This window comes from Lissotriton helveticus, chromosome 7 (assembly GCF_964261635.1).
Source record: "Lissotriton helveticus chromosome 7, aLisHel1.1, whole genome shotgun sequence".
NCBI lineage: Eukaryota > Metazoa > Chordata > Amphibia > Caudata > Salamandridae > Lissotriton > Lissotriton helveticus.
The window spans coordinates 1290439660-1290466826 of record NC_136068.1 but is presented as its reverse complement, the minus strand read 5'-3'; the positions used below and the strand labels follow the sequence as shown (position 1 = coordinate 1290466826).

The following is a 27167-nucleotide window of genomic DNA, read 5'->3' as shown; positions in this document are numbered from 1 at the left end:
AATGTCAAACACCGACTTTCTATTCTACAACCATTATGCTCCACATAGTGCCTGCAAAATCATTTTGCCTGCAATAATTTTAAGCGGACGAGTTGATGAATAGCCCTCATATTTCTTGTCCAAGCATCTAAGTCCTTTTGCCGTTGTAAAAACATGTGTTTCAATTACTACAAAGTTGGACCCCTCTCGTCAAGTTTGCAAAGAAAGTTTGGTCCAAATATTTGCACGTTGTCTCTTGCTAAAGCTGTACCTTTGACAACTATACAGAATGGGTTCGGACTTTCTAGCAAAAAAACATGGTCTTTATTTTATCAGTATTGATGATCAATTTATTTTCACTATAATCTTGCTGCAGTCTTAAAAAGTCTTTTACAGACCTACTGGACAATAATCCATATTTGCTAAATCATCAATTTACATTTTATTATTATTATTTATATTTATATGGCACATGAATCATCCCCAAGGGGATCTCTCGGCGCCCTGGAGGCAGACAGACCAATTGGGCAAAATACTCATCTAAAATAGCCAGGTCTTAAGGTGCTTTTTGAAAAGAGTCAGAGTAGGGCATGCCTGCAGGTCTTCCGGCAGCGAATTCCAATGCTTAGGGGCCAAATAAGAGAAGGCGCGGCCTCCCATATTCACTTTCTTAGTTCTCCAAGTACGAAGGAGCTTTTGCCCACTAGATCCAAGCTGGCGGCCGGGACATACCATTCTAGTTTTTTTGTGAGATATATGGGTCCAAGCCCATGGAGTGCTTTGAATACTAAGCATAAAAGTTTGAAAACTGCTCTTTTCTTTATCGGGAGCTAATGTAACTCTCTCAGTAGGAGAAGAGATGGAGTTCGAGCTGGCTTGTTCAGTGCTAACCGTGCCGCCGTATTTTGAATAACTTGTAACCTTGAGAACAAGTCTTCCCTCATCCCTACCAGTAGCGTGTTTCCATAATCTAGTCTACTGACTGGGAGCGCCTGTAACGAGGCCCTTCTGGTGGTAAGAGGGATCCAAAGAAAAATCCTTTTCATCATACACAACATTCCGTTGCACTTCCCTGATAGTCTTAACATGCTCCTCCATAGATAGATTGTTATTGATTACAATGCCCAGATTTTTTGCCAACTTTTTTGGGATGGGCGCTTCTCCTAGCTAACCCGGCCACCACTCCTCCGTCAATAGGTCCTCAGCTTTCCCAAACCATAAGATCTCAGTTTTGTTAGAATTAAGCTGCAGGAAGTTCTTTCTCATCCATGTGGCTATTTTTATCATACAGGTCTTACATTTATCTCTGGTCACATCGCGGTCCTTCTCTATGGGGACTATCACATAAAGCACATTTGTCCTCCTTCCCATTTTTTGCAAAAAGACTGCCCTCCCAGATAGTTACAAAGAAAGTTATGCTAAATTTTATCACATAAGAGTACTGATGGCAGGACATAACCCTGTTTTAATCCATTTTCCAGCAATATATGTGCACCAAGCAACCCTTTATATCCTATTCCTTTTGGGGTCACGTGTCAGAAGGCAGTTTTTGAAGAATTGCAAGTAGCCCCATAGGAATACTCAATATGTTTTTAATTTTGCCTATAAGTGGCTATCATCAGCCATATCAAAAGCAGATTGAAAGTCCGCAAAGCGGCAGGTCAACAATCCTGCTACTTCTGTGGATCTCCGTGCAAGTGCTCATAGGGTAAAGCAATGGTGTGTGGTGAAAGGATTATTCTGGAGTCCTCCTTGTTCATAGGGATCCAGTTAAGACGATTTAGCCCAGCCATTCAATTGCTTTGGGAATAGATTTTTGCTGTAGCATCTAATAAAGTAATTGGTCTGTAGATGGCAGGATCTTCCGCACTCTCCTTATTATGTGTGAGCTTCATGAATGCATCTTTCTAGGGATAATGTCTATCTCAGTAACCCATTGGAATAAAGGGCATACGATTTTTGTCCACCAAAAGGAGTAAATAAATGTACTGTCACCAGTGTATTGTTCGGGCCACTTGCCCTCGATTGACTATGTTCAGCTGTATCACATACATCTCTGCTTGTTCCATACTCAGGATATTTGGGTCTGATCTATAAACCAACGCCTCTTCAGCATTAGTAACATCACTCTTATTTTTACAAAGAGTAGAATTAACATCAGACCAGGACTTTTCAGTACAACACATTCAAGTGGTTTTGGAATTCATCTTGTATTCTCATTTACAAATAGCCTTTGGGTGACTTTCATCATTTTCGGCCAGCTATTAATATTACATGCATTTTTATTTACATTCGATTCTGATATTACCACATGCTCTTCTTGCCCTTCAGAATACTTGCAACTTTGCATCTGTACGATGCTGCTTGAAGTCCCAGCAGGTCCTTGATAATATTTTTTCCTTAATTAGTCATTCCTTGGCCTTCCTGTCACTCATTTGCCTGCTTCTTATTAGTTTTGCAGCTTGTCAGTCTTTTGTTTGTCCATCCCATAGAGCTTCGCCTCTTTTCCATCTCTTTCATTGGCTGACATCACTGATTCCTTTTCTTTTTCGTTAAGCACTTCAAGAGAGTACATGTGTTTTTGAGCTGTTTCCCTTGTGTATTTCTCTTCCCATTCACGTTTTGTTGCGCTCTGTTGCCAGAGTGCTTCTCCATTCCCCTTTCCCTGTTGCTTTCACGTCCCTTCCATCTTCCCAGTGTTTCTTATTCCTCCCATTTTGCTTAGTATCCCCCTCCCTCTTCCATGTTGCTTCTGCGTTTCCTAGTCCTCGTCTGTGTTGCTTCCCCCTGTGCTCACTTGAAAAAAAAACAAGAAATTGGTGTGTGCCAGGGAACAATGTCCACTGAAAACCACAGGGTTCAAGCTATTACAAGACAGCAGGAAGCCGACTATAAAGCATGCAACCTTTGTGCCCTTATGCACCCTAATGAGACTAGTGATCGTAAAGCCAAACTCTGGTGCTTAAGGTAAGAGGTCACAATCAAAGAGTGGAGAAACCTTTCTAGGCTGCAGGCCTGTTGGCAGTCCTGGTCACCATGGCCGCTCCTGCAAAAAGATCACTTCCCATTCAAAGTCATCCAGTAAGTTGAAGTCGAAGACTAGGCATACGTATAAGCGTAACAAGGCCAAATGCGCCTCGACCACATCCTGCCACGAGAAGGCGGAAGGGGGTTGTGATAAAGATTGAAGTACCCCAATACCCCTGAATTCTACTGCAATTGGTCTGGGTGCACCCCGATGTTATCTCCCCTCATCAATCATGCACCAAATAGTGGCCTTCAAAGAAGCTATGCTGCCGATTTTTGGCATGCCTTAAGACTCCAGGACTGACTTATACATTGGAGCCACAATCCATAGTGGTTCCTTCCACACTGAGGCTGGCACAGACTCCATGATGCCATTGATCTGATGCAGATGCCACTCTCCGACTCTGAACTCACATCAGCCACCTCCAGGCCTGGGTACCAACTATGAAATTATAAAAGCTGAACCAGTGATTATACAACCAGATTCCAATCCCAGAGCCTCTGTCTCATCTCCAGTATCGGCAGATGATTCACACTCTTTTTGGTTCTTAGTCAGACCCAGTGCTAGAGGCCAATGCCCTTCGGCACACTCTGATGATGATGAGTAAGGGGACTGATTGCTATCTCCTCATTATGCTATTACTGGATTGTATTTGGATTTGGAAAACTCTTGTGTGCTAGACACACTAACTGAAACAGAGCTGAACTCTCCTCTTGAGCCTCCATCAGAGGGCAGCTGAGACACTAGAATTGCAGGTGCCCACTATTGAAACAAAAAGTTTATCGACTTGGAGTTTTCCAACTAGATCGAGCTTTGTCCTTGTTATTTAATAAAGCTATTACTGATGCCTTGCTTGCTGCATGGTCCAGGTCATGTTCAGGCCTGCCAATCAGTCAACCTGTGGCGAGGGGCATGGACTGGTTCCTGGTGACCCAGACTTAGCTGATTGAGACATATAGCTGCAGATTATTTACCACAGAATCATACCCCGTACATACCTGGGCACCACCTCGGTGCGCTGATGTCAGTTGTTTCCTTTCCGCACCAGATAGCGCTGATCTGGGCTGAGCTACACCGTAATCACTTTTTGACTTGTTTTTGCAACTTTTTGTTGAACCTTTTTCAGATCTCTCCTGATATGTATCTATGTCACCTAAGAAACCAGATACTTTCAAGCCATGTGGGGCCTGTGACTGGCAGACCCCCACTTGGTGTGTTTGTGGTGCTTAGAGCGGGACCACGACCCTTAAGGCTTGCGAGGACGGCCACGCCATGCACCCCATCATGCTGAGGCAGCGCTTCCTGAAGCTCCTCGCTGTCCTACGTCAGTCGACTCCGCAATGTTCGAGGTCCCAGTTTTGCAGAAGGTCCTGGGGAGAGCCTTTTCCTGACTATTGTCGTTCTACTCTAAATAGTCAGGGAAGTTGGGTAAGTCCCACAAACATAAAAAGGCCAACAATTCAAAGAGATCTTAAACTTCACTGCATCTGTCAGTCTTTTCACTAGACGCAGTAGCGTCTGTACTCCAGGCCCCACGATTCGGCAGAACTTGAATCCGGGGACCGCAGCGCACTTCCCTGATTTTGCCGGACCGACTCCTGCTCACCTGAAATTTTTGAGGCCATTCGCCTCCTATTTGGGTGGCCCATCCCCTCTGGATTGCCTTCGGGTCCTATGGGCGTGGGAGAATCCCTACTGGATGCACGTTGATGGATCCGCCCTTGGTACCGGTCGAGTCCCATGGACCCCTTGCTAAATCTGGAGTGGAGCTGTCCATCCTCAATGCCTGCTCCAGTGCTGACGATGTCCCTAGGCAGCGCTGCCCCCATTGTTATTCTCGACTCCGACACAGAGCCAGAGCGACGTTGACGGACTCCAACGTTGACCGGGTCCATGCTTTCTGGAGGGCAGCCAGTGCCTTATTTAATAGATAGGCCTGGAGAGGGAGACGAATGGGAGGGGTCTATGGACCCTTCTGGTTACCAGATTCCTGAAGAAGAGAAAGAACAAGACAACTGGTATGATGAACCTGCGGATGCCAGTGGGTTACCCACCTTACCCAATATTGTCCTGGTCTCTCCTCCTACTGTGGCTAAATAGGAGGGAACCTTGATGGTGCATAGGGCATCTGAGGTTTTGGACCTACCGTTGCCTACAGTGGCAATTGAGATGAAATATTATTATTATTAAAACAGTTTTGTATAGCGCGTAGTTACCCTTGAGCATCCCAGCGCTTCACCAAACATAGTAGCAGATCTAGAAAAAAGAGGAGCAAAACGGTCTAGCAAAAGAGAAAAGTTTTCAGTTGTTTACGAAAACGCAAAAGGCATGTCTCTGAGCGTAAGCCTAGGGGGAGTGAGTTCCAAAGAGTAGCCACCCTGACGGAGAATCTCCTCCCTCTTGAGCGGGCCTTTTTGACCCTGGGAATCATGAGCAAGTGTTGTTGATCTGACCGTAAAGATCTACCTGCCTTATATGGGGCCACCAGTTTATGAAGGGCAGGAGGGCCTCTGCCTTGCAAGATCTTGTGAGCAAGGCAGAGGGACTTAAATTTCACCCTTTCTCGCACTGGAAGCCAATGCAGCGCCCTCAAAGCGGGTTTCGCCGAACGTGACAAGGGGATGTTATGAAGCATACGTGCCGCTGCATTGTGCACTTGCTGGAGTTTGTTCAGGGTGATCTCAGGGGCACCCAGATAGATTGCATTGCTGAAATCTAATCTAGATATAATCAAGCCCTGGATCAGGAGCTTCTGCGATAGAAAAGGAAGCAGGGGCAACACTTTGCGCACCGATCGGAGAAGACCGAAACAGACACCGGCCAGTTTGGTAGGCTGGGTCCTGAAGGAAAGATCTTGTTCCAACCAGATACCCAGGCTCTTGATCTCAGCCTTGGGTTTAGGGGGGGATCCCAGGCAGCTGGGCCAGGCAGACCGGGGGAGTGAGGGTTTTTTCATCCCCATCAGCATTATCTCGGTTTTTGAACCGTTCAGCTTTAGTGCTGATTCCCCCATCCAGGTGTGGACTTTGGAAAGGCAGGAATGTAGCACATGGGGATTGTCCGTGGCCTGGGAGAGTGCAACCACCAACTGGGTGTCATCGGCATAGCTCACAATTTTGATGTTAAAAGGAGCCACCACATCCTCCAAGGGGGCCATGTACACATTGAAAAGTGTAGGGCTCAGGGAGGAGCCCTGGGGCACTCCACAATGGAGGTGGGTGGAAGCCGATCGTGCACCTCCTTCCCAGACCTGGAAGGTCCGTTCGCTGAGAAACGACCTAAGCCATTTCAGCGCTGTCCTCCTCACTCCAGCCTCAGACAGTCGCTGAAGTAGCACTAGATGGTTAACCGTGTCAAACGCCGCACTAAGGTCCAGGAGGATCACTGCCACTGATCCTCCTGAATCCAAAATGCAACGTGCCTCTTCTGCGACAGCCAATAAGGCAGTGTCCGTGCCTTGACCCGGGCGGAAGCCTGTTTGAGAACTTCTCAGCACACCGTTGGACTCGAGGAAGTTGGATAGTTGGCCATTAACCAACTTTTCCGTGATTTTACTGAGTCCCGGAAGAAGCGAGATCGGTCTGTAGTTCGCCATGTCAAGGGGGTCTAGGCTGGGTTTTTTTAGGAGGGCTTTAACTATTGCACCCTTCCAGTTAGGTGGGACCACACCTGTGCCTAGCGAGGCATTGATCACCTCCGTGATAGGCTCCACGACGGAAGGGGCAACCATTTTGAGAATCCTCATGTGGACGACGTCCAAGGGAGAGCCACTCTTAATAGACGTTAAGACTCTAAGAGCTTGGTCCTCCGTGACTGGTCCGAAAGACTCTAAGGTCCTCAGAGATCTTCCCTCCACCACAGACGGCTCGACTCCTATGTCTGTTTGGGGCAAGGTTGTCAAAATCTTGTCAATTTTAGTGCGGAAGTACTCTGCTAGATTATTGCATTTTACTTCCAGGTTATCCGTGGAGGCAAGTGGTGTAGGAACCTTCAGGAGCTCCTTAATCACCAGAAATGTTTCTCTAGAGGAGTTGGAAGCATTACTGATTCTCTTCTCCAAGAATTGGGTTTTGGCACGCCGAATAGTAAGCTTGTAATTCCTTATCGCCTCTCAGTATTCAGTCTTACAAGCTACTTCCCAATTCTTCCTCCAGGCACATTCTAATTTTTTACAAGCCCTTCGCATAGCCCTCAGCTCTGGTGTGTACCAAGGGGCAGTGCACGATCTTTTCTCCCTCCTTCCTCCCGATCTTAATGGAAGAACGGCATCGAGTGAGTTAGACATCCAACTGCAGAAATCTGCGTCCGCCAGAACTGGGTCCTTCGCTAGTAACGGGCGTGAGGCCTCCAGACTGCATGTCAGATTTTCCACAGATAGTCTGGCCCACGGTCTTTCAGGCGCACCGATACTGCAGGATGGGGCACTCTCCGGCAAGATTTGCCAGGCGAAGGGGACCATAAAATGGTCTGTCCATGGAAGAGGGATCGGGGAGGCTGCTTTCATGGTGGTGATGTTGGTAAAAATAGGATCCAATAAGTGACCCTTATTATGGGTAGCCTCTAGGTTTATGAGATCAACCTCACAGGTTTTCAAGTCACAGTGAAGGGCTGTTGCCGACCGATCCTCCTGGTCGTCGAAATGAAGATTAAAGTCTCCCATGGTAATGAAGTTAGTCGCAGAGGCGGCAAGGACCATTACCGTCTCCAAGAGAGAGCCGGTAAAATTACCATTATTCCCTGGGGGACGATAGACTAGTAGTCCAGTCATGGCCACAGTGGGTGAGATTTGGAGGGAGAACTTACAGCTCTCACAATCCTCGACCTCACCCTGCATACCAACGAATTCTTATACAGAATGGCAACACCTCCCCCTCGACCCACCGGTCGGTCCTGTGTATGAATTAGGAACCCAGGAGGAAGAGCATTCACAATGTCCACTTCTGAGCCCTGCATGAGCCATGTCTCTGTTAAAAACAGGATATCTAAGTCATGTTCCTGAATGAGGAGGTTAACCTCCAAAGAGTGTCTCGGAAGAGACCTACAATTCAGAAGGGCTGAGCGTAGAATGTTTTTTGTCGGTACTTGGTTGGGGGGGTGCATAGTGCACAGCTAGTAAAAGGGTCGGTGCCCCTCTGAGCTAATGTACAATGGGCGGATGTTAGAGGGCGAAGCCCTAGCAGCTCGGTACGTGAATAAGTAGTTGGAGAGTTTACTAATTTAGGCAGAGTGGCTGGCCCTAGGCCCGTCTGGGCTCGGACGGGCACGACTCTGGCACGACTCTGGCACGACTCTGGCGCGGGTCCGGCGCGTCCGCTGTGCGCGTCCGCTGCGCGGAGTCTTGGCCGTCCTTTATATGCGCTGCTAGAGCGCGTCACTCACCAGCCCCCACCCAATATGGCCGCCAAAGTTGGAAGACTCAACCCTCGGCGTCTATGCTCGGCCGAGAGCTGTCCGTGGGGCAGAGGGAGGGGGAGAGGTACAAAGAGCGAAGGATATCACACAGGAAGTCTCTACACGCTTTGTAGATCAAGCGTGCAAAGTACAAACAAGTTAAAATCAGTAAAACGCTAAAAGCGCAAAGTATAGAAAAGAGACCTCCCGGCTTCCGCCTCAGAAGGGAAAGTATGCTGCTGTTGGTAATCGCGAGCACAGACTCTCAGGGCCCTTTATATGCGCTGCTAGAGCGCGTCACTCACCAGCCCCCACCCAATATGGCCGCCAAAGTTGGAAGACTCAGCCCTCGGCGTCTATGCTCGGCCGAGAGCTGTCCTTGGTGCAGAGGGAGGGGGAGAGGTACAAAGAGCGAAGGATATCACACAGGAAGTCTCTACACGCTTTGTAGATCAAGCGTGCAAAGTACAAACAAGTTAAAATCAGTAAAACGCTAAAAGCGCAAAGTATAGAAAAGAGACCTCCCGGCTTCCGCCTCAGAAGGGAAAGTATGCTGCTGTTGGTAATGAATGTCTTGACAGAGGTGCTTCAGCTGGAAGTCTCCCATTCTGAACCCCTTCTCCCATTCAATGAAGCCCTTACAAATGTCCTACTTGGGGATTGGTTCAAGTTCTACACAGGGGCTCATGTGCCTAGGACGATTGTCCGCCACCATCACCCCTTGTGTGGATCCCAGTTTCCTCACTTAGCACCCCACCCCAGATAGCTTGGATGTCCAAGCCTCTACGCCCATGATTAACCCTGGCACTTTCCATACCACTCCTCTGGATAGGGAATCTGAACGGCTGGACACAGTTGGCAAGTGAATGTTCTCCTCCCCAAACTACCGTTGCGGTCGGTGAACACCACATGGCTATGTGACTCGGTTGCGCAAGTGCTGCCTATGGTCTCTGAGGAGGCCCCAACCATACTCACCCAGGCTATTGTGTAGGGCCGATATGTAGCAAAGTTCATCATAAGGCATGGGCTTGACATAACTGACGCACTGGGCAGAGCAATTTCCTCATCAGTAGCCTTGTGTTGGAACACCTGGATGAGAATAACTGATTTTTCAGGGATGTCCAGTATTCACTCGTGGACATGCCCTTTGAAGGCTCTCTCCTCTTTGGAATGAATTGCGGATTCAGCGCTGGAGCGCTTTAAGTGCAGCAGATATACAACCAGGTCCATGGGCTTGTTTATTGCCCTTCGCCATTCCTAACCCCCTTCCGCCCCTTTTTTGACCATGGATGGGGTCTCCAACCATGACCTTACCCTTCCAACCACCACAGCTCAAGGCTTCCCAGCCCTTTTGTGGCCAAGGGAACAGGTTCCACAGACAACGTAGGACACTTGGCCAGCGGTTGAGTCAGTCCACCCCCTCCCCCGGCCGTCGCTGCCTCCAAGCCTCTTTAGTTCGCTCTCCTACCACCATGGACTTCCAGTGGGAGTCAGGATTCAACATCATCTGTCCCACTGGCGGTCAGTGAGCTTAGAATTATGGGTCCTCCAGATCGTCCAAAGGGGCTACATCCTTCCTTTTCTGAATACCCCACCACACATGCCACCAACATACGATCAGCTAATGGTGGAGCATCTCTCCTTGCTCTGTCAAGAAGTGCAGGCTCTCTTGGCTAAGGGAGCCATAGAGAAGGCGCTTGCATTAGAAGTAGGTCATGTTTGTTATTCCCGCTACTTTCCGGTGCCAAAAAAGAACAGAGGACTTCATCCTATCCTTGATGTGTGCCTTCTCAACCTGTTCTTGGGGAAAGAGAAATTCAGCACAAGCATGCTCACCTAAGTCCTGTCTGCTCTCGACACGGGAGACTGGATGGGAGCATTCAACTTGTAGGACGCTTACATCTCCACATCCCCCGTTCTGCCTGCCCACAAACATTATTAGTGGTTCACAGTGGGGCACAAGCACTGTCAGGTTGCCATGCTCCCCTTTTGCCTTACCCGCGCCCCACGTGTTTCCATAAAAATTATGGCGCTGGTTACAGCTCATCTGTGGAGGACAGGCATTCTAGTCTTCCCCTACCTTGACGATTGTTTCAGATGAGTTTGCCCCAGGAAGTAGTCTCCCACCTTCAGGCAACGGTGAACCTCCTGCATTTGCTGGGGTTCACTTTCAACGTACCGAAGTCACACCTGACTCCCTCTTAGACTCGCCTTTAAATCTGAGCCAATCTGGACAGTGCAGTTTCGGGCCTATCCTCCCGAGCAGTGAGTCCAGGGTATTTAGGCTAGGATTCTGATGTTTCAACCTCTAACCTGGATTTCAGTGAGACTAGCACTGAGGCTGTTGGGCCTCATGGTCTCCTGCATCCTGGTTGTTACTCATGTCCGATGGCATATGCAGGCTCCGATGGCAAATGCGGGCTCCGCAGTGGCACCAGATGTCCCAGTGGGCTCAGCATCAGGAAATTCTCTCCGACATGGTCCAGATCTCGGAGAGAGCTAAAAAAAATCTGCAGTGGTGGATAACGAACCGCAGTTGGGCCCATAGCAGACCCCTCTCCCTTCCCCAGCTGGAGGTGACTGTCGTGACTGATGCATCACTCCTGGGCTGTGTGGCCACCTGGAAGAGGTGGAGATCGAGGGCCTCTGGTGAAAAGCAGCACATCAACCTGTTGGAGCTCCGGGCAATTCGCTTGGCACTGAAAGCCTTTCTTCCTTCGATCATTATGAGACTGGTGCAGGTGCTCACAGACAATACCATGTGGTATTCAACAAACAGGATGGGATGATGTCATGGATCCTTTGTCAAGAGGCTCTCCGTCTCTGGACATGGCTAGAACGTCAGGGCATTTCCCCTGTGATTGAATACCTTGCAGCCCTCTGAATGCTATAGAAGACGATCTCAGCCGCAGATGCCTAGCAGATCATGAATGGCGTCTCCATCCGGAGGTGGTGCAAAGACTCTTTCAGCAGAGGGTTAAGCCTTTATTAGATCTGCTTGCCACCGCCAAGAACGCACGTCAGCAGTTTTGCACACTGGAGTTTCCAAGGCAACTTGCTTGGAAACTCTTTTCGTCTTGAGTGTAGCTCCAGGCTCTTGTATGCCTTTCTGCCAATACCATTCCTTTCCAGAGTTCTCAACAAGATCAGGAACAACATGACCCAAGTCATTCTAGTGGCTCCCGATTAGATACTGAGAGTCTGGTATCCCAAGCTGTTGAGCATGATAATCGGTCCTCCAGTCAGACTGCCTCTTTGACAGGATCTCCTGTTTTAGCAACGGGGAAGTGTTCTCCACCCAAACCTGCACACTATCCACCTTCATGCGATGAGATTGAGTGGCAACAGTTGATAGCTTTTGACTTTCCTCACGAAGTCTGTAACATTATTCTGGCAGCCAGGCATCCCTCCACCAAGTCGGTATACACCTGCTGTTGAGACACATTTGTGTCACGGTATGCCTCCTACAACATTGACCCCCTTTCTGCATTACCTTTGGCCCAGCAGGGCTCTGTTCTGGGCACTTTTAAGGGTTACCCTTCTGCCATCTTGGCATTTTTGCAGTTGCTAGACCAACCCTCTTTCTTTAAGTCACCCATACTAGGTTCCTTAAAGGCCTGCAGCATATGTTTCCCCTTACACATTCATAATGCCTCATTGGGACCTCAGTTTGGTTCTCACTTTTTTCTGTGTACACCCATTGAACCTTCCTACAGTTGCCCTCTCAGACTCTCGACCTTAAAAACTGCCTTCTTGGTGACCATAACAGCAAGTTACAGGCACTCTCAGCACACCATCCCTAAATCACTTTCTATACAGACAAGCGGGTCATCCGGACACATGCTTCCTTTCTTCCAAAGGCGGTCTCCAATCCATATAGGCCAGAACATCACCCTGTCTACTTTCTTTGCTCCACCTAATCCTTCCAAAGGGGAGGAGAAACTTCTCTGTCTAGCTACATAAAGACCGCTGTTGTTCTACCTTGACCGCAGAAGAGAATTCCGGGTGCATCATCAACTTCTTCATCGTCAATGTGAGAGCAAAAAAAGGGAAGGCGGTACTCAAGTGAACTATTTGCAATGGATAGTCCTGTACATTAAGATCCGCTATGTCTTTGTGAAGTAGTCCCCTGAGGGCTTGCGTCTCACTCCACCAGAATCAAGGCTGTAACCACTGCGTTAGTGTGCAGCGTCCCGATCTTGGACATTTGCCAGGCAACAACATGTGGTCAGTGCTCATTGTGGCTCGACACTCCTTGCGCGGAAAGTCCCGAAAGTAACTGACTTCAGTGTGCCGAGGTGGCACCTATACAGGTACCGGGCATGTAATTTATGGCATGGACGATGCAGAGGACGCCATGTGGAGCTGAATGATGCCACATACTGGTTCACAGAGGTACTGCTTGAAAAATTTCCAAATCCAGTCTGACACCCGTGAATAATTCTTTGGGAAGGAATCTGCTGCTAGATAGTCTCTGCTAGATAAGGCGTTACTAAAGGTAAGTAACTTGTTCTTCCTGACAAAGCCTTCTACTCCGAAGAACATGATTGTTCAGGCTTCAACAAGTAAGGTAAATTCGAATTCCTTTCTGACCAATCTTCCGGAGAGGGAGTCGAAGAGACTTGATGCTTTTGGAAAGAGATTGTTTTCTTCTGCTAGGCTAGCCCTTAGAAACAAAAATGCAGTTTGGCTTTTGAGTAGATACACCCATACATCGTCTGATATGACCAGCTATATCTTGCCAGTCTCCCAGAGGACCTCAGAGCCTCGTTTCCCCAAATGATATATGATGGTTGGGATGCTGGCAATGTGTTCTCCGATCTTGCCTTGACACTACAAGCTGCATTGGGAGTTAACGTTGCCATCAGAAGGCACGCCTTGATGAAATCAACCAGGTTTTCTGGAGACGTACAGGTGTCGCTAACAGACATTTCCTTCGAGGTTGTCAGGCAATTTCGGAGTAAAGAACGAGTAAGGATAATTCACCCCAAAAACTATTTGAGGACAGTCACACCACAGCCCGATCTTTGGGGCTATTGACACGAGTTAAAGAATTTCTCCTCCAATACAGGAAATTCAAAGCTATTCCAGGGGTCTAACTTAAAGACATCAGCCGCCCCAACCTGTACTGCATCAACTGATCCAGTCTTTTCGAGGCTGTGAACATGACACCACTAGCGATCCTTTAATTTTTCTTTCCTGCTGGTGCAGCAGCAGCTGCCACCAAGCCACTTTAGTGTGCTTTCTGACACTCATGCACGGGTAGTGCAATACAGAATACTGAATTTGTAACCCGGCTGGTGCTCATGTCGGACAGGTGGATCTTGCAAATTTTTCATAGCAGCTGTGCCTTGAACTTCTTCTCCCTCCTACCATGCCAGAATAACTTTTCAGAGAAGCACTCTTCAGTCCTGATGCAGGTGGTCAACCTTTAGTTGTCCAAGGGTGCCCTCAGGTGGGTACCTTACTCGGAGAAGGAGAAAGGGTGCTACTTGTGTTATTTCCTCATTCCGAAGACCGCGGTCTCAAGCATATTTTGACCTCCACCTACGGAATTCCTTTCTGAGGAAGAAAAATTCCGAATGCTCACTCTGGCTCAGATCCTGTGAGGGAAAGACACAAAAAACTGGGTGGCCTGCCATGGACCTCCAGAGCCCCATAGGTTCAGTAGCAGGGCTGTCTCTCAGAGTTCTTTACAATCTTAAAAGTGCATGATGCAGGATCTGGTGGATGCCAACCTGACCTGTGGCAGGCCACTCTCCCTGCCTCCTCCAGAGTTCACAGTAGTGATAGACTAGTTGCTTTTGGTTGGAGGCTATCTGGGATAGATAGAGATCAGAGGAATCTGGTCTCCAGCGGACAGATCCGACTGGCCCTAAAAGCCTTCCGGCCACCTATCAATGGAAGGCTGATGCAGGGCTTCAGTGACAACACAACTACAATTTGGTACTACAACCTGCAGGATTGAGTTGGGTCCTGAATGTTATGCCAGGAGACCCTGCGCCTCTGGAGATGGCTGGATCAGCAGATCATCATCCTATATACTAATCACCCGGCGGGGTCCCAGACTTCCAAGGCGATTAAGCTGAGCAGGCATCATGTGATACATTTCAAACGGTATCTTCATCGAGGACCCCACTCCACCCAGCTTGTTGCAGTACCAAATTGTGGTTGTTTTGTTATGTACCCCAATGGGTAAAACCCTTTGATACATCTGGCCCTAAGTAACTACCTTTGTTAAGTTATCAAACTTTGCAAAATGTGTCCTTTTTTCAATGCTCACTGTTTACGAACAACGTTTATGCTTTCAGGTTGTAGGCACTGCACTAACAACATGAATGCCTCTAAACCACAAAAACAAATCCAAGGGTTCTGCATTAACATCAAATTCTTTATGAATACATTCTTACCCTAAGTGGGCTAGGCACACCTGCTCGAAGACATTGTTCTTACTTCCATTGGACTATCATTTGTTATGGTTATTTTTTTATGCAACTGTCCCTGAATATGCGATCATTCCTGTTTTCTACTCCTACTTGATGTTGATTTTGCATCCATGTCCTTCCTCCCATCCTATTGTAAAGCTCTCTGATATCCCTGGGTATCTTGTTCATGCTATATAAAACTTTATAAATAAATAATAAATAAATATAGGCCTAAATATCTAAATTACCTTTCACCTACATGTGTCCTACCTTGCTCTGCATAACAGATCTAGCACTGACCTTTTACCCAGTTATGTTCTGAATAACTGTTGATCGGTTTCCTTGAAACTAGCCTCATTTATTATGCACGAGGATTCTTAGAAAAGTCCCCTGCACATGACGTACGTAACAGGGTTAACATCTCTGTATAAAAGCCATGGTCATCTTCATCCTAGGGCGAAAGAACTACTTTGCATTATCTCGGGTATTGATTTAGGCTCATTTACCTAATTGTACTCACAACACATCAATTGTGTAAGGAACCCCAAGGCTATCTTTATGGTAGAAAAGAACCATACCTACCCTAGATAGACAGAGGAGACGCTTCCATGCTGACAGGAGAAGCGGAGGTCCCTGCCGCTGAAGCTCCAGCACACAGTGGTCTGACATCCCTTGCAGGGTGTCAAACTAGAGACCAAGATGGGATCCTTCATTCTTTCCCATTAGTTAATGGGATTGGCTCTTTCTTGGGGGATTCTTGGCTTTTTCTTAGGGGATTCTTGGCTTTATACCCACATACATGCTAGGTACACTTAGATAGGGACCGCATAGTAGTAGTACGCTTGATTAGTCATGTCTATATGCCTGCATAAAGTCACTGTTTTAGCACCGTGTTGGAATTCTACCTTTTGTTCACTTTGTTGGTGCTTGTAATCTTATAAATCTGTTTCCATCTGATTGTCGCAGCAAACATGTTTTATACTAGAATGACGCTGGTTCAATAAATGTTTATTGAAAACGTCCCCATAGTTTATTCTGTGTATCTCGCTGAGACTAAGTGAGGAGGATTGACTGAGCGAAGAGTGCTGTACGGTTTCCACCATCCCTGAAGGATCAAGGGTTGTCATGTTCGTTAGTTGCCAGAAACTATTCGCTCCTTGGTAAGGTTAGGGGGCTTATGGTGGCACTGTAAGCCAGCTGGTCTAAAGGCTAACATATCCTTTGGGGGTGTCTGGAATCAGGCTGGACACCAATCCCTTAGTTTATGTTGTCTAAACTTTCAGATCCAATGAATTTTTAGGAACTACACAACAGTGTGTCAGTGATGCCCTACACTAGCCTTCCCTTCATGGCTGGCAGGAGGGCTTTTAGGGCCAGGTGGATCTGTCTGCTGGAAAGAAGAGTCCTCTGATCTCCTCCTCTCCCGGATGGCCACCAATCTAACAGTGACCCGTCTATCACCACTGTGAAATCTAGGTGGGGAAGAGAGAGTGGCCTGCCGCAGGTCAAGTTGGCATTCACTAAGCACCACTCCAGATCCTGCACTATGTCCTTTAAGATCTTAAAGAACTCCACAGGGATCAGGGGGTCCACTGCAGGGCCTGAATGTGCCACCTGGATTTCGAGATGAGGAGGATACATAAGCTCAGGAGTCCAAGAAGTCTCAGAGCTATTCTCACCAAAACCATGGACTGACCCAAAACATTGTGATTATACCCAGAAGGTCCTAGAACTGCTGCAATTGAGGAAAGTGTTTGAATTCCATGTTTCATGGATTGCCCCAATGAATGGAATAATCTACTTGGGCATTCAGGTGGAACTTAGGCTTGTTGGTGGTGAAACCCAACAATGTCAGCAGTGCAGAGCTGGTCTACAACTGACTGCAGTGAGCCATGTCTTTAGCAGCCAATAATCGAGGTATAGATGTATGCATACACCAAACCACTGAAGATAGGCAGCAATCACCACCATCACTTTTGTGAATACCAGAGGGGCCCGAGGTAAGACTGAATTAGAACACTGTCATTTAAGTGTTCCCAGCCTACCCTGAACCACTGGTAATGCATGTAGAATTTCAGGGGGGTAAATGGAAATACATATTCTGCTAGCTCACCGACCCCATCCAGTTTTCGGTGTTTTTCCTTGACAAGATCTGAGCCAGAGTGACTGCAGTTTTCCTGTATCCTAATCTTTTTAGGCTTTCTTTTTATTGACTTCAAATGGCAATTTCAGAGTCACTTCTTTTGTTTAGCCTTTGTGTTTGTCTCAAAGCTTAGAGTTTTACATTTACATTAGATATTAAGAACCTAGCAGCCCATAGCCGTCCAGTTTTATTGTTTCTTGTATGTTTTTCTTAGGTTGATTCTTCAAAGCTGGTGAAGAGCTTACACCCTTTTCTAAATGTTTGTGATGTCCCCAGAGACTTGTTGCATCTCCTCAATGGTGCTGTCTGTATTCCATTGGTTTGGGGGTCTTTCAGATGTCATTCTCTTTCCACATTGTAGAGGGTTTGCTCGTTTTGACAGCTGCCGTTTGTCAGTTTGTATCCTTTCGTCGTCTGTACTAGTGCTTTTTTTGATACTTTTTATCTTGAATGTTCTGCAGTGGCTGATTTACCAGTTGATCTGTAGACTGATGATGAATTCCCTGATAATGCTAGTTTACATCTTCGTGGCCAGTGTTTCAGTAAAATTGTGTGTTATGACATTAATAGTACGATGCTATTTATAGATCATAATTAGGGCTCCCGGTTTTATGGTATTTATTTTTTCTACATTTCCGTCTGTATTTATCCATATTTATTTTTTGCTAATTTTGTCTATATTTATCCATTTCTGTTTTGTGTTTTCTGTATAAATGAAGCTGCCATGGGTATTTTTCCACATTTATTTGACTGATAAATGTACATTCACATTTGACTGTCCAAAAGGCTTCAGCAGTATACAGTGCAATAGTGTTATCTGAAAACACTTGCATTGCAGAATAGCATAAATAACTGTATATCTGCTCTTAATTAGGCTTAATTAGAAAATGTATTGGTTTTTTTTCATCTCCCCTACCTATCAGTCTGTACACCTACTCACCTGGCCCTCATGATTAACAGTAGAAAAAAAATCCAAAGAAGACATATTTTCCATATTTTTCTGTATTTAAAAATAAATACAGACAGGAAAAGAATAGTTTTCTGTCTGTATTTATCTGTAAAAACTGAAATACTGGGAGCCCTAATCGTACCTGTGGATTTGTAGTGCTGAGCACACATTATTACTAAAGACCTGGCTATTCTCACAGATCTAATGATTTCACTTCACTCCTTCTCGACCCTCCTGAGATTATGTCTTCAGCGCCGGGACACCTCCGTCGGAGGTAGCTGTGCGCTCTACAAAATTCTAAATAAATAAATTATTAAAGCCCAATTGAATTAAGTTAAATTTGTCGACCTTAGAAGGGGGTAAATGGTGGGGGTCACCATGCCAGTATTCGAAATTGTGACCTCCAGGTTGGTTACAGATTTTAACTGCAGGTGTTGAGCCAAGGAGCTATTTTACCTAGTATTTGTTCTGATATTTTTGATGGCTATATATTTTTGGTTCTGGGCTGTAGGTATTGCTCCTCGGAATGTGGTCGCTTGCCCAAGAACCATCCTTTTAGTGCTCCATGTCTGAGAATATTCATGTTTGGTGTGTAACCAGAGACATTTTGATAGTATGATGTCAAATATCTCCTAGTTGTAGGAAAATAATTCAGCAAGCAGAATGTATACAAAAGAATCAAATGCCTGCTTGCAGCTAAAATTGGTTGCGCTTTAGCTCTATTTTTCAGACTCTTCCCCACTCTTCACAATCTACTCTCCTGACTCTTATCTCTTCTTTCTCCGTCTCTCATTCTCTTGCTCGGTTTTACCACTCTCACCTTCTATTCACCCGCCCCTCACTAACCAGCCCTCCCTATTTTTAGGTCGAGCCTGGGCAGTGCATGCGCTGCTCTGCAAGGAATACTGTAATCTAGACTGTGGCATGAAGCACCTCCCATCTTTTCCATTTGTTCCTGTTCGTACCCTTCATAAATGCATATTTTTTGTTGGTCAGCATGCTTAATTAGTCCCTCCTTTTTGTGTTTCAAACCCTCCCAGGAGACTGCCCCAGTTACACATGGTACTATGCTTTTTTCATATAGGTTCCGTTGTGAGCACTATTTTTTTATTTCTTTTTTTCCTCAGCTAGTGTATCAAAGCAACACAAGGAAATGATGGACGGAGCACTGAAACTTTTCAAACACTCACCCCCAGTCACAGATCTGAGTTGAATCCATCATAGTTGTTTAGCTCACTTCACCACCCTAGTTCAGACCCAGGCACATGCAAATCAGTCTTGACTTTTCCTCATGGGAGCGGTCCAGCTCAAACTGCTGAGCCTTAACTTCCCTGGATCTGAAACAAGCATCCTGGGACCAGTTTCTGGGCAACACCCCTCATCAGCAAGGCTAGCTTTATTCCAGTGGCAAAGTGAGCAAGGGACCCACGTCTGGACATACCCTGCCAACTTAGGGCGAACAAAGCAAACACAAGGTGTTGACATATGATGGATGGAGCGCTGAAAATGTTTAGAAACTCACCCCCAGTCATAGATCTGGGTTGAATCCATCATTGATCTTTAGCTCACTTTGCCAGCCCAGTTTGGACCCAGCCATACGCAAATCAATCTTGCCCCTGTTCCTCCTCGGACCAGTCCAGCCCTAACTGTAGAGCCATGTCTTCCCTGGACCAAAAACAAGCATCCTGGGACCAGTGTATCAGCACAGCACCCACAACACGGCTGCTGTGCTTCATGTTTCGGGCAGCATTTGCATCGCAGTTTAATTATTGTTTTACTTTAGAAACCATGTGCCTGTTAACAGCATGTCCACTTGCATTTTAACCATTGCTTCTTGTTTCCTGCTCTTGGCAGCCTGTTCGCCCTGTGCCGTCTCTCCCATCATCCCGCCCCCACTACCCTTCCAAAATTGCTGCTTGTATTTTAAGTGATTTATCACAGGATGTTGGGTCGAGACACGAAATCCTGAATCGGCAGCTCTGATTGCACGTCCTTCATGGCATGTTTGATGCCGTTTCATTGCTGTTTTTTAAATTTGGTCAGATGGAGTCATGTATAAGCCCAAATGCTGTTCCAGTCATATTACGTGCCGTGTATTCCCTCCCCCGCACTGCTTTCATTGTCACCAAAGCGTCTTGTTTTCTGCTCGTGGCAGCCTGCTTGCCCTGTGCCGTTTCTCCCTCCGCCGTCCCTCCCTCCCCTTCACCGCCCCGCCCCAGCCCCCACCACGCCTCCGAGATCGCTGCTTGTATTTTAAGCGATTGCCCAAAATCACAGGACACCGCTTGCTCATCAGAGACTTGGCACCCTAAAAGTTCCTGGGCCGCACAATCTGCTGTATTACTAAATTTGTATAAGTTCCTAAAGGTGAGACCTATTGCATTGCAAATGCTTGTTTCTATAGCACTCTCAACCCCTTCTTTCATTCTTTTCCTATCACACTCTCTGCACTTCTTTCTCCCTCCGTCATTCTCTTGCTGTCATCCCACCTTCATGCCTCTCGTTGTCTTCACTGCTCACCTCTCCCTGCCTTGCTAAGCGCCTCTTGCAATTTTTAGCATTGCAAACTGAGTGATGCCAAACTTAACATATTTAACATACATGTCTGTACATCATTCATGTACAGTTCTGATACAAAACATAACATATAGTTATATAGCAATATGCTGCATTTCTCATGTTTTTTTTTTATTTTTTTATTTCTGTAATTTTTTTATTGTATAAAAAATATATATTTACATGGAGCATAGAATATACATGGGTGGAGGGAAAAAGGAAAAGAAAAGAAAAAAGGGGGGGTGAGAAGAGAAAAGAAGAAAACGCCCGGGGGGAGGGGGGGCGGGAGTTCGCTACCAGCTTCCAGTCTTATTGGGGTTAGTCCGATTGCCAGTCTTTCAAGTTCTGCTTGTCGATGTCGTCCTCCGCCCCTTTGCTTGCTTGGTTGACATCCTTGGTCCCACGCCCTGGAGGATAAAACAGAAAGTAGCGTTGCAGGTTACATTCCTGTTGTGTGCACAGACAAGATGCCTTCTTGGATCCCTGAGAAAATGCATCCCTCTTCCTTTCATCTCTGCCCAATATAATACAACACAAGAGATTATGTGGATTTCCTCTTACAGAGTACCTGACTGCTTTCGTTCACGGTATTCTGACTTCTCCCTCCACTGTACCAGTTGCTCCCTTTTCTCTTAGCTTCTCCTGCCACCGTCCCCTTTTGTCCCTCTGCTCCCATCTTCCGCTGCTTCCCCTTCTTCACTGTCCCCTTGGCTTCCACTTCTCTTGACTTTCCCCTTTACTGTTTTTTGGGCTTTGCCATGGCTGTCCCTATAGATTTTACTGTCCCTAATTGCCCCTCTGGGGATTGGCTGCTCTTGGTTTGCTAATCATTCTTATTGTTCCCTCAGAATTGATGATGATTCCGATGATGGCCGTGAAGGAGACGAGGCTGGTGATCGTAAGAAGGAATGGAGTAGCTTTTTCCAGAAGCAGATGAAACTGCGCAAGGTGAGGAGGGATCTGCGGATAGCTGTGACTGAGTCTGGGTGTGGGATTGGATATCTATGCATTTTCCACTCCACCATGATCGTCTGTCACATCTTGGCATATTTGTTGATGGCTTGCCGCCTGTGTCGGGATGCATTGCAGTAGGCTTACTGGTTCAACTGAATTGACTTGTAATGAGATTTACCTTGACTAAGGCAGATCCCTCATACCATTAATCAAGTACCTTTTTTAGCATACCTGGAGGAACTGATACCACACTGACATTCAGACGAGGCACTTCATTCCTGTGTGGCTACTGAACGTCCAGAGGTCAGTGTACTGACCTGCCTAGCAGAGTAGGTCATAGGTCACATGAGGAGTCCACTTGTGGAGAAGCGTGGCTCAGTGGTTAGAGGCGGCAGACCCGGAAGCTGAGATCGACCGTGGACCAGGGTTCGATTCCCCGCCTCGGCGGGTCTCAGGCTCAAAATTCCACGGACTCGACAATTCTCGCTCCGGTGCCTACTCGAATCACGGGGTCACACTCTGCAACTCTGGGCAATAGCTTGCTTAATCTCCACTACGGCCCCTCGCGGCAGGATGCCTGGCTTTCACCTTGTGGACACCCTGCCGGGGTTTCTCACAGGGGAATACCAGGACGGGTTCCCTAAGCAAGCGCCAGGATGCCCTTTGGGTGACAGGTTTGCGCTATATAAGTACACCTACATTTACATTTACACACATTACATGAGTGTCTTCTTGTGTGCCATCAGTGAACTTCCTTTTCTTGGCAGCGAACTTTCCTTTGCAGCTTTGACGCGTTCTGTATGTCAGAGACGAGAAATAAATGTTCACCTTTAAAGCTGGTGTACAGCTTAATATCTGCTGTTAGACTGACCTACACTGTCGTTTTGGCGAAATAGTTCAATCGTTATGAACATCACTCAACGATACGTGTAAGCAGACCTTGTGTGGTATCAGTAGGAATTCTACCCTCTTTCGCTCGATGCCATACTAAATGACTCTGTTGAGCTGCGGATGTTTCAAGCCCCATCTCCCACTGGCGAGGACAGGTGGGATGCTGGTTGCTCTGTAACTGACTTTAAGGTTGAAAGCAGTGCTACAGGGAAGTAACTTTTTAACAGCATTGATCTGCTCTAGATTCAAATGCTTTGCAGTGAATAGAAGTAGTATCCTTCAAATGAGGAAGGACAGAGGAGAGGCTTGTCTCTCTGAATAGGTTATCTAATGCTGCTTGATTTACCGGGTTATATTTTTGAATTTCATAAGCCTAATAATAGTGATTTGCATTGCTCTGCGCAGAACACCACGTGGCTCCTTTTTAGGTTTTGCCTCGCCAAAAAGATGCGCTCTGCGCATCTTTTTCGCGCAGGCGAAAACCTGATGAGAATTGTAGTGTGCTTTGGGTCGGCCCTCCTCATTCATTGGCTGGCTCCGTAAATGGAGCCTTGCCATTGGACGAGGGGCCTGTCCGTCAATGCCGGACCAGACACGGGGGCGTTCCCGACATTCTTTGGCTTTTGCCGACGTCACGCGACGCCGGGAACGCCCCCGATTCTGTTCCGGCATTGCCGGCACCTCCCTTGCTCCCCTCCCGCTTGTTTCCTGGTGCCCGCCTTCGTGCTCCGGCCGGCCGTCGTCAGCTCTCTCCTCCCCCTTTCCCGCCCCCTCCCGCTTCTCTCTGATGCCCGCCTTCCGGTGAGACACTGTGATGAATGCCACTGAAAGCCCTGGATGGACTGGGCTGGGTCCGGGTCAGTCTGCTCGGTAGTGGGCTGACTAAAGCGTGAACGCTTGAAAGCAGCTTGAAACATTGAAAGAACATATTTGAACCAGCCTTTGACAATAAATTATGACGTAATGCAGCTAACACAAATGTAACGTGTGAAACTGCAGACTGTTATGTTCAGCCAGAGTGGAGCTTCAGAGTGGAGCTTCAGAGTGCAGAGTGGAGCTTCAGAGTGCAGAGGTGGAGCTTCAGAGTGGAGCTTCAGAGTGGAGCTTCAGAGTGGAGCTTCAGAGTGGAGCTTCAGAGTGGAGCTTCAGAGTGCAGAGTGGAGCTTCAGAGTGGAGCTTCAGAGTGCAGAGTGGAGCTTCAGAGTGCAGAGTGGAGCTTCAGAGTGCAGAGGTGGAGCTTCAGAGTGCAGAGTGGAGCTTCAGAGTGCAGAGTGGAGCTTCAGAGTGGAGCTTCAGAGTGCAGAGTGGAGCTTCAGAGTGCAGAGTGGAGCTTCAGAGTGGAGCTTCAGAGTGGAGCTTCAGAGTGGAGCTTCAGAGTGGAGCTTCAGAGTGCAGAGTGGAGCTTCAGAGTGCAGAGTGGAGCTTCAGAGTGCAGAGTGGAGCTTCAGAGTGGAGCTGCAGAGTGGAGCTTCAGAGTGCAGAGTGGAGCTTCAGAGTGCAGAGTGGAGCTTCAGAGTGCAGAGTGGAGTGGAGCTTCAGAGTGCAGAGTGGAGCTTCAGAGTGCAGAGTGGAGTGGAGCTTCAGAGTGCAGAGTGGAGCTTCAGAGTGGAGCTTCAGAGTGCAGAGTGGAGCTTCAGAGTGGAGCTTCAGAGTGCAGAGTGGAGCTTCAGAGTGGAGCTTCAGAGTGCAGAGTGGAGCTTCAGAGTGGAGCTTCAGAGTGCAGAGTGGAGCTTCAGAGTGCAGAGTGGAGCTTCAGAGTGCAGAGTGGAGCTTCAGAGTGGAGCTTCAGAGTGCAGAGTGGAGCTTCAGAGTGCAGAGTGGAGCTTCAGAGTGCAGAGTGGAGCTTCAGAGTGGAGCTTCAGAGTGGAGCTTCAGAGTGGAGCTTCAGAGTGGAGCTTCAGGGTCGCAGCTTCAGAGTGGAGCTGCAGATTCAGAGTGGAGCTGCAGATTCAGAGTGGAGCTGCAGAGTGGAGCTTCAGAGTGGAGCTTCAGAGTGGCGCTTCAGAGTGGCGCTTCAGAGTGGAGCTTCAGAGTGGAGCTTCAGAGTGCAGAGTGGAGCTTCAGAGTGGAGCTTCAGAGTGCAGAGTGGAGCTTTCAGAGTGCAGAGTGGAGCTTCAGAGTGCAGCTTCAGAGTGCAGAGTGGAGCTTCAGAGTGGAGCTTCAGAGTGCAGAGTGGAGCTTCAGAGTGGAGCTTCAGAGTGCAGAGTGGAGCTTCAGAGTGAGCTGCAGAGTGACAGGTGTGCTTCCAGAGTCGAGCTTCAGAGTGCAGAGTGGAGCTTCAGAGTGGAGCTTCAGAGTGCAGAGTGGCTCATATGGAGCTTCAGAGTGCAGAGTGGAGCTTCAGAGAATTGCAGATTGGAGCTTCAGAGTGCAGGAGCTATGGAGCTTCAGAGTGCAGAGTGGAGCTTCAGAGTGCAGCTTCAGAGTGCAGAGTGGAGCTTCAGAGTGGAGCTTCAGAGTGCAGAGTGGAGCTTCAGAGTGGAGCTTCAGAGTGCAGAGTGGAGCTTCAGAGTGGAGCTTCAGAGTGCAGAGTGGAGCTTCAGAGTGCAGAGTGGAGCTTCAGAGTGGAGCTTCAGAGTGCAGAGTGGAGCTTCAGAGTGGAGCTTCAGAGTGCAGAGTGGAGCTTCAGAGTGCAGAGTGGAGCTTCAGAGTGCAGAGTGGAGCTTCAGAGTGCAGAGTGGAGCTTCAGAGTGGCAGCTTCAGAGTGCAGAGTGGAGCTTCAGAGTGGAGCTTCAGAGTGCAGAGTGGAGCTTCAGAGTGGAGCTTCAGAGTGCAGAGTGGAGCTTCAGAGTGGAGCTTCAGAGTGCAGAGTCTTCAGAGTGCAGAGTGGAGCTTCAGAGTGGAGCTTCAGAGTGCAGAGTGGAGCTTCAGAGTGGAGCTTCAGAGTGCAGAGTGGAGCTTCAGAGTGGAGCTTCAGAGTGCAGAGTGGAGCTTCAGAGTGCAGAGTGGAGCTTCAGAGTGTTCAGAGTGGGGAGCTTCAGAGTGCAGAGTGGAGCTTGCAGATCAAGGAGCTGCAGCAGTGCAGAGGGCAGCCAATATCAGAGTGGAGCTTCAGAGTTCTGACTTCCAGAGTGGAGCTTCAGAGTGGAGCTTCAGAGTGCAGAGTGGAGCTTCAGAGTGGAGCTTCAGAGTGCAGAGTGGAGCTTCAGAGTGCAGATGAGCTTCAGAGTGCAGAGTGGAGCTTCAGAGTGGAGCTTCAGAGTGCAGAGTGGAACTCATAGCTTCAGAGTAGCTGCAGAGTGGAGCTTCAGAGTGGAGCTTCAGAGTGCAGAGTGGAGCTTCAGAGTGGAGCTTCAGAGTGCAGAGTGGAGCTGCAGATTCAGAGTGGAGCTGCAGATTCAGAGCTCAGATGCTTAGGAGCTGCAGATTCAGAGTGGAGCTGCAGATTCAGAGTGGAGCTGCAGAGTGGAGCTGCAGAGTGGAGCTTCAGAGTGGAGCTTCAGAGTGGAGCTTCAGAGTGGAGCTTCAGAGTGGAGCTTCAGAGTGGAGCTTCAGAGTGGAGCTTCAGAGTGGAGCTTCAGAGTGCAGAGTGGAGCTTCAGAGTGGAGCTTCAGAGTGGAGCTTCAGAGTGGAGCTTCAGAGGAGCTTCAGAGTGGAGCTTCAGAGTGGAGCTTCAGAGTGGAGCTTCAGAGTGGAGCTTCAGAGTGCGAGCTTCAGAGGGGAGTGCAGAGTGGAGCGAGTCTTCAGAGTGGAGCTTCAGAGTGCAGAGTGGACCTCAGAGCTTCAGAGTGGAGCTTCAGAGTGCAGAGTGGAGCTTCAGAGTGCAGAGTGGAGCTTCAGAGTGCAGAGTGGAGCTTCAGATGCAGAGTGGAGCTTCAGAGTGCAGAGTGGAGCTTCAGAGTGAGCTTCAGAGTGGAGTTCAGAGTGGAGCTGCAGATTCAGAGTGGAGCTTGCAGATTCAGAGTGGAGCTGCAGATTCAGAGTGGAGCTGCAGATTTCAGAGTGGAGCTGCGTAGAGTGGAGCTCAGATTCAGAGTGGAGCTGCAGATTCAGAGTGGAGCTGCAGATTCAGAGTGGAGCTGCAGATTCAGAGTGGAGCTTCAGAGTGAGAGTGGTCAGAGTGGAGCTTCAGAGTGCAGAGTGGAGCTTCAGAGTGCAGGTTCAGAGTGGAGCTTCAGAGTGGAGCTTCAGAGTGGAGCTTCAGAGTGGAAGTGGAGCTTCAGAGGGAGCTTCAGAGTGGAGAGCTTCAGAGTGGCTAGAGTTCAGAGTGGACAGCTCAGAGTGGAGCTTCAGAGTGGAGCTTCAGAGTGCAGAGTGGAGCTTCAGAGTGGAGCTTCAGAGTGCAGAGTGGAGCTTCAGAGTGGAGCTTCAGAGTGCAGAGTGGAGCTTCAGAGTGGAGCTGCAGTGGAGAGAGTGCAGAGCTGGAGCTTCAGAGTGGAGCTTCAGAGTGCAGAGTGGAGCTTCAGAGTGGAGCTTCAGAGTGCGAGTGGAGCTTCAGAGTGGAGCTTCAGAGATGCAGAGTGGAGCTTCAGAGTGCAGAGTGGAGCTTCAGAGTGCAGAGTGGAGCTTCAGAGTGCAGAGTGGAGCTTCAGAGTGCAGAGTGGAGCTTCAGAGTGCAGAGTGGAGCTTCAGAGTGGAGCTTCAGAGTGGAGCTTCAGAGTGGAGCTTCAGAGTGGAGCTTCAGAGTGGAGCTTCAGAGGTGCAGAGTGGAGCTTCAGAGTGCAGAGTGGAGCTTCAGAGTGCAGAGTGGAGCTTCAGAGTGCAGCTTCAGAGTGCAGGTGGAGCTTCAGAGTGCAGAGTGGGCTTCAGAGTGGAGGGCTTCAGAGTGGAGCTTCAGGGGAGCAAAGAGCAATGCCAATAGCTCTAACTTAACAAAGGCAAAACCATTGCATATACTCATGACCCCCCCCC

At 48.0% G+C, this 27167-nt stretch overlaps 1 protein-coding gene across 3 annotated transcripts in view; it reads left to right on the top strand.

The window, feature by feature from the left end:
• RECQL5 (RecQ like helicase 5) overlaps positions 1-27167 on the top strand; it is a 912465-nt gene that overhangs the window by 698485 nt on the left and 186813 nt on the right. For all 3 annotated transcript variants that reach the window (XM_078654534.1, XM_078654536.1, XM_078654535.1), the window contains one exon: positions 21320-21419. In XM_078654534.1, the coding sequence (XP_078510660.1) occupies positions 21320-21419 (100 nt within the window). The remainder of the gene's footprint in view (positions 1-21319; positions 21420-27167) is intronic.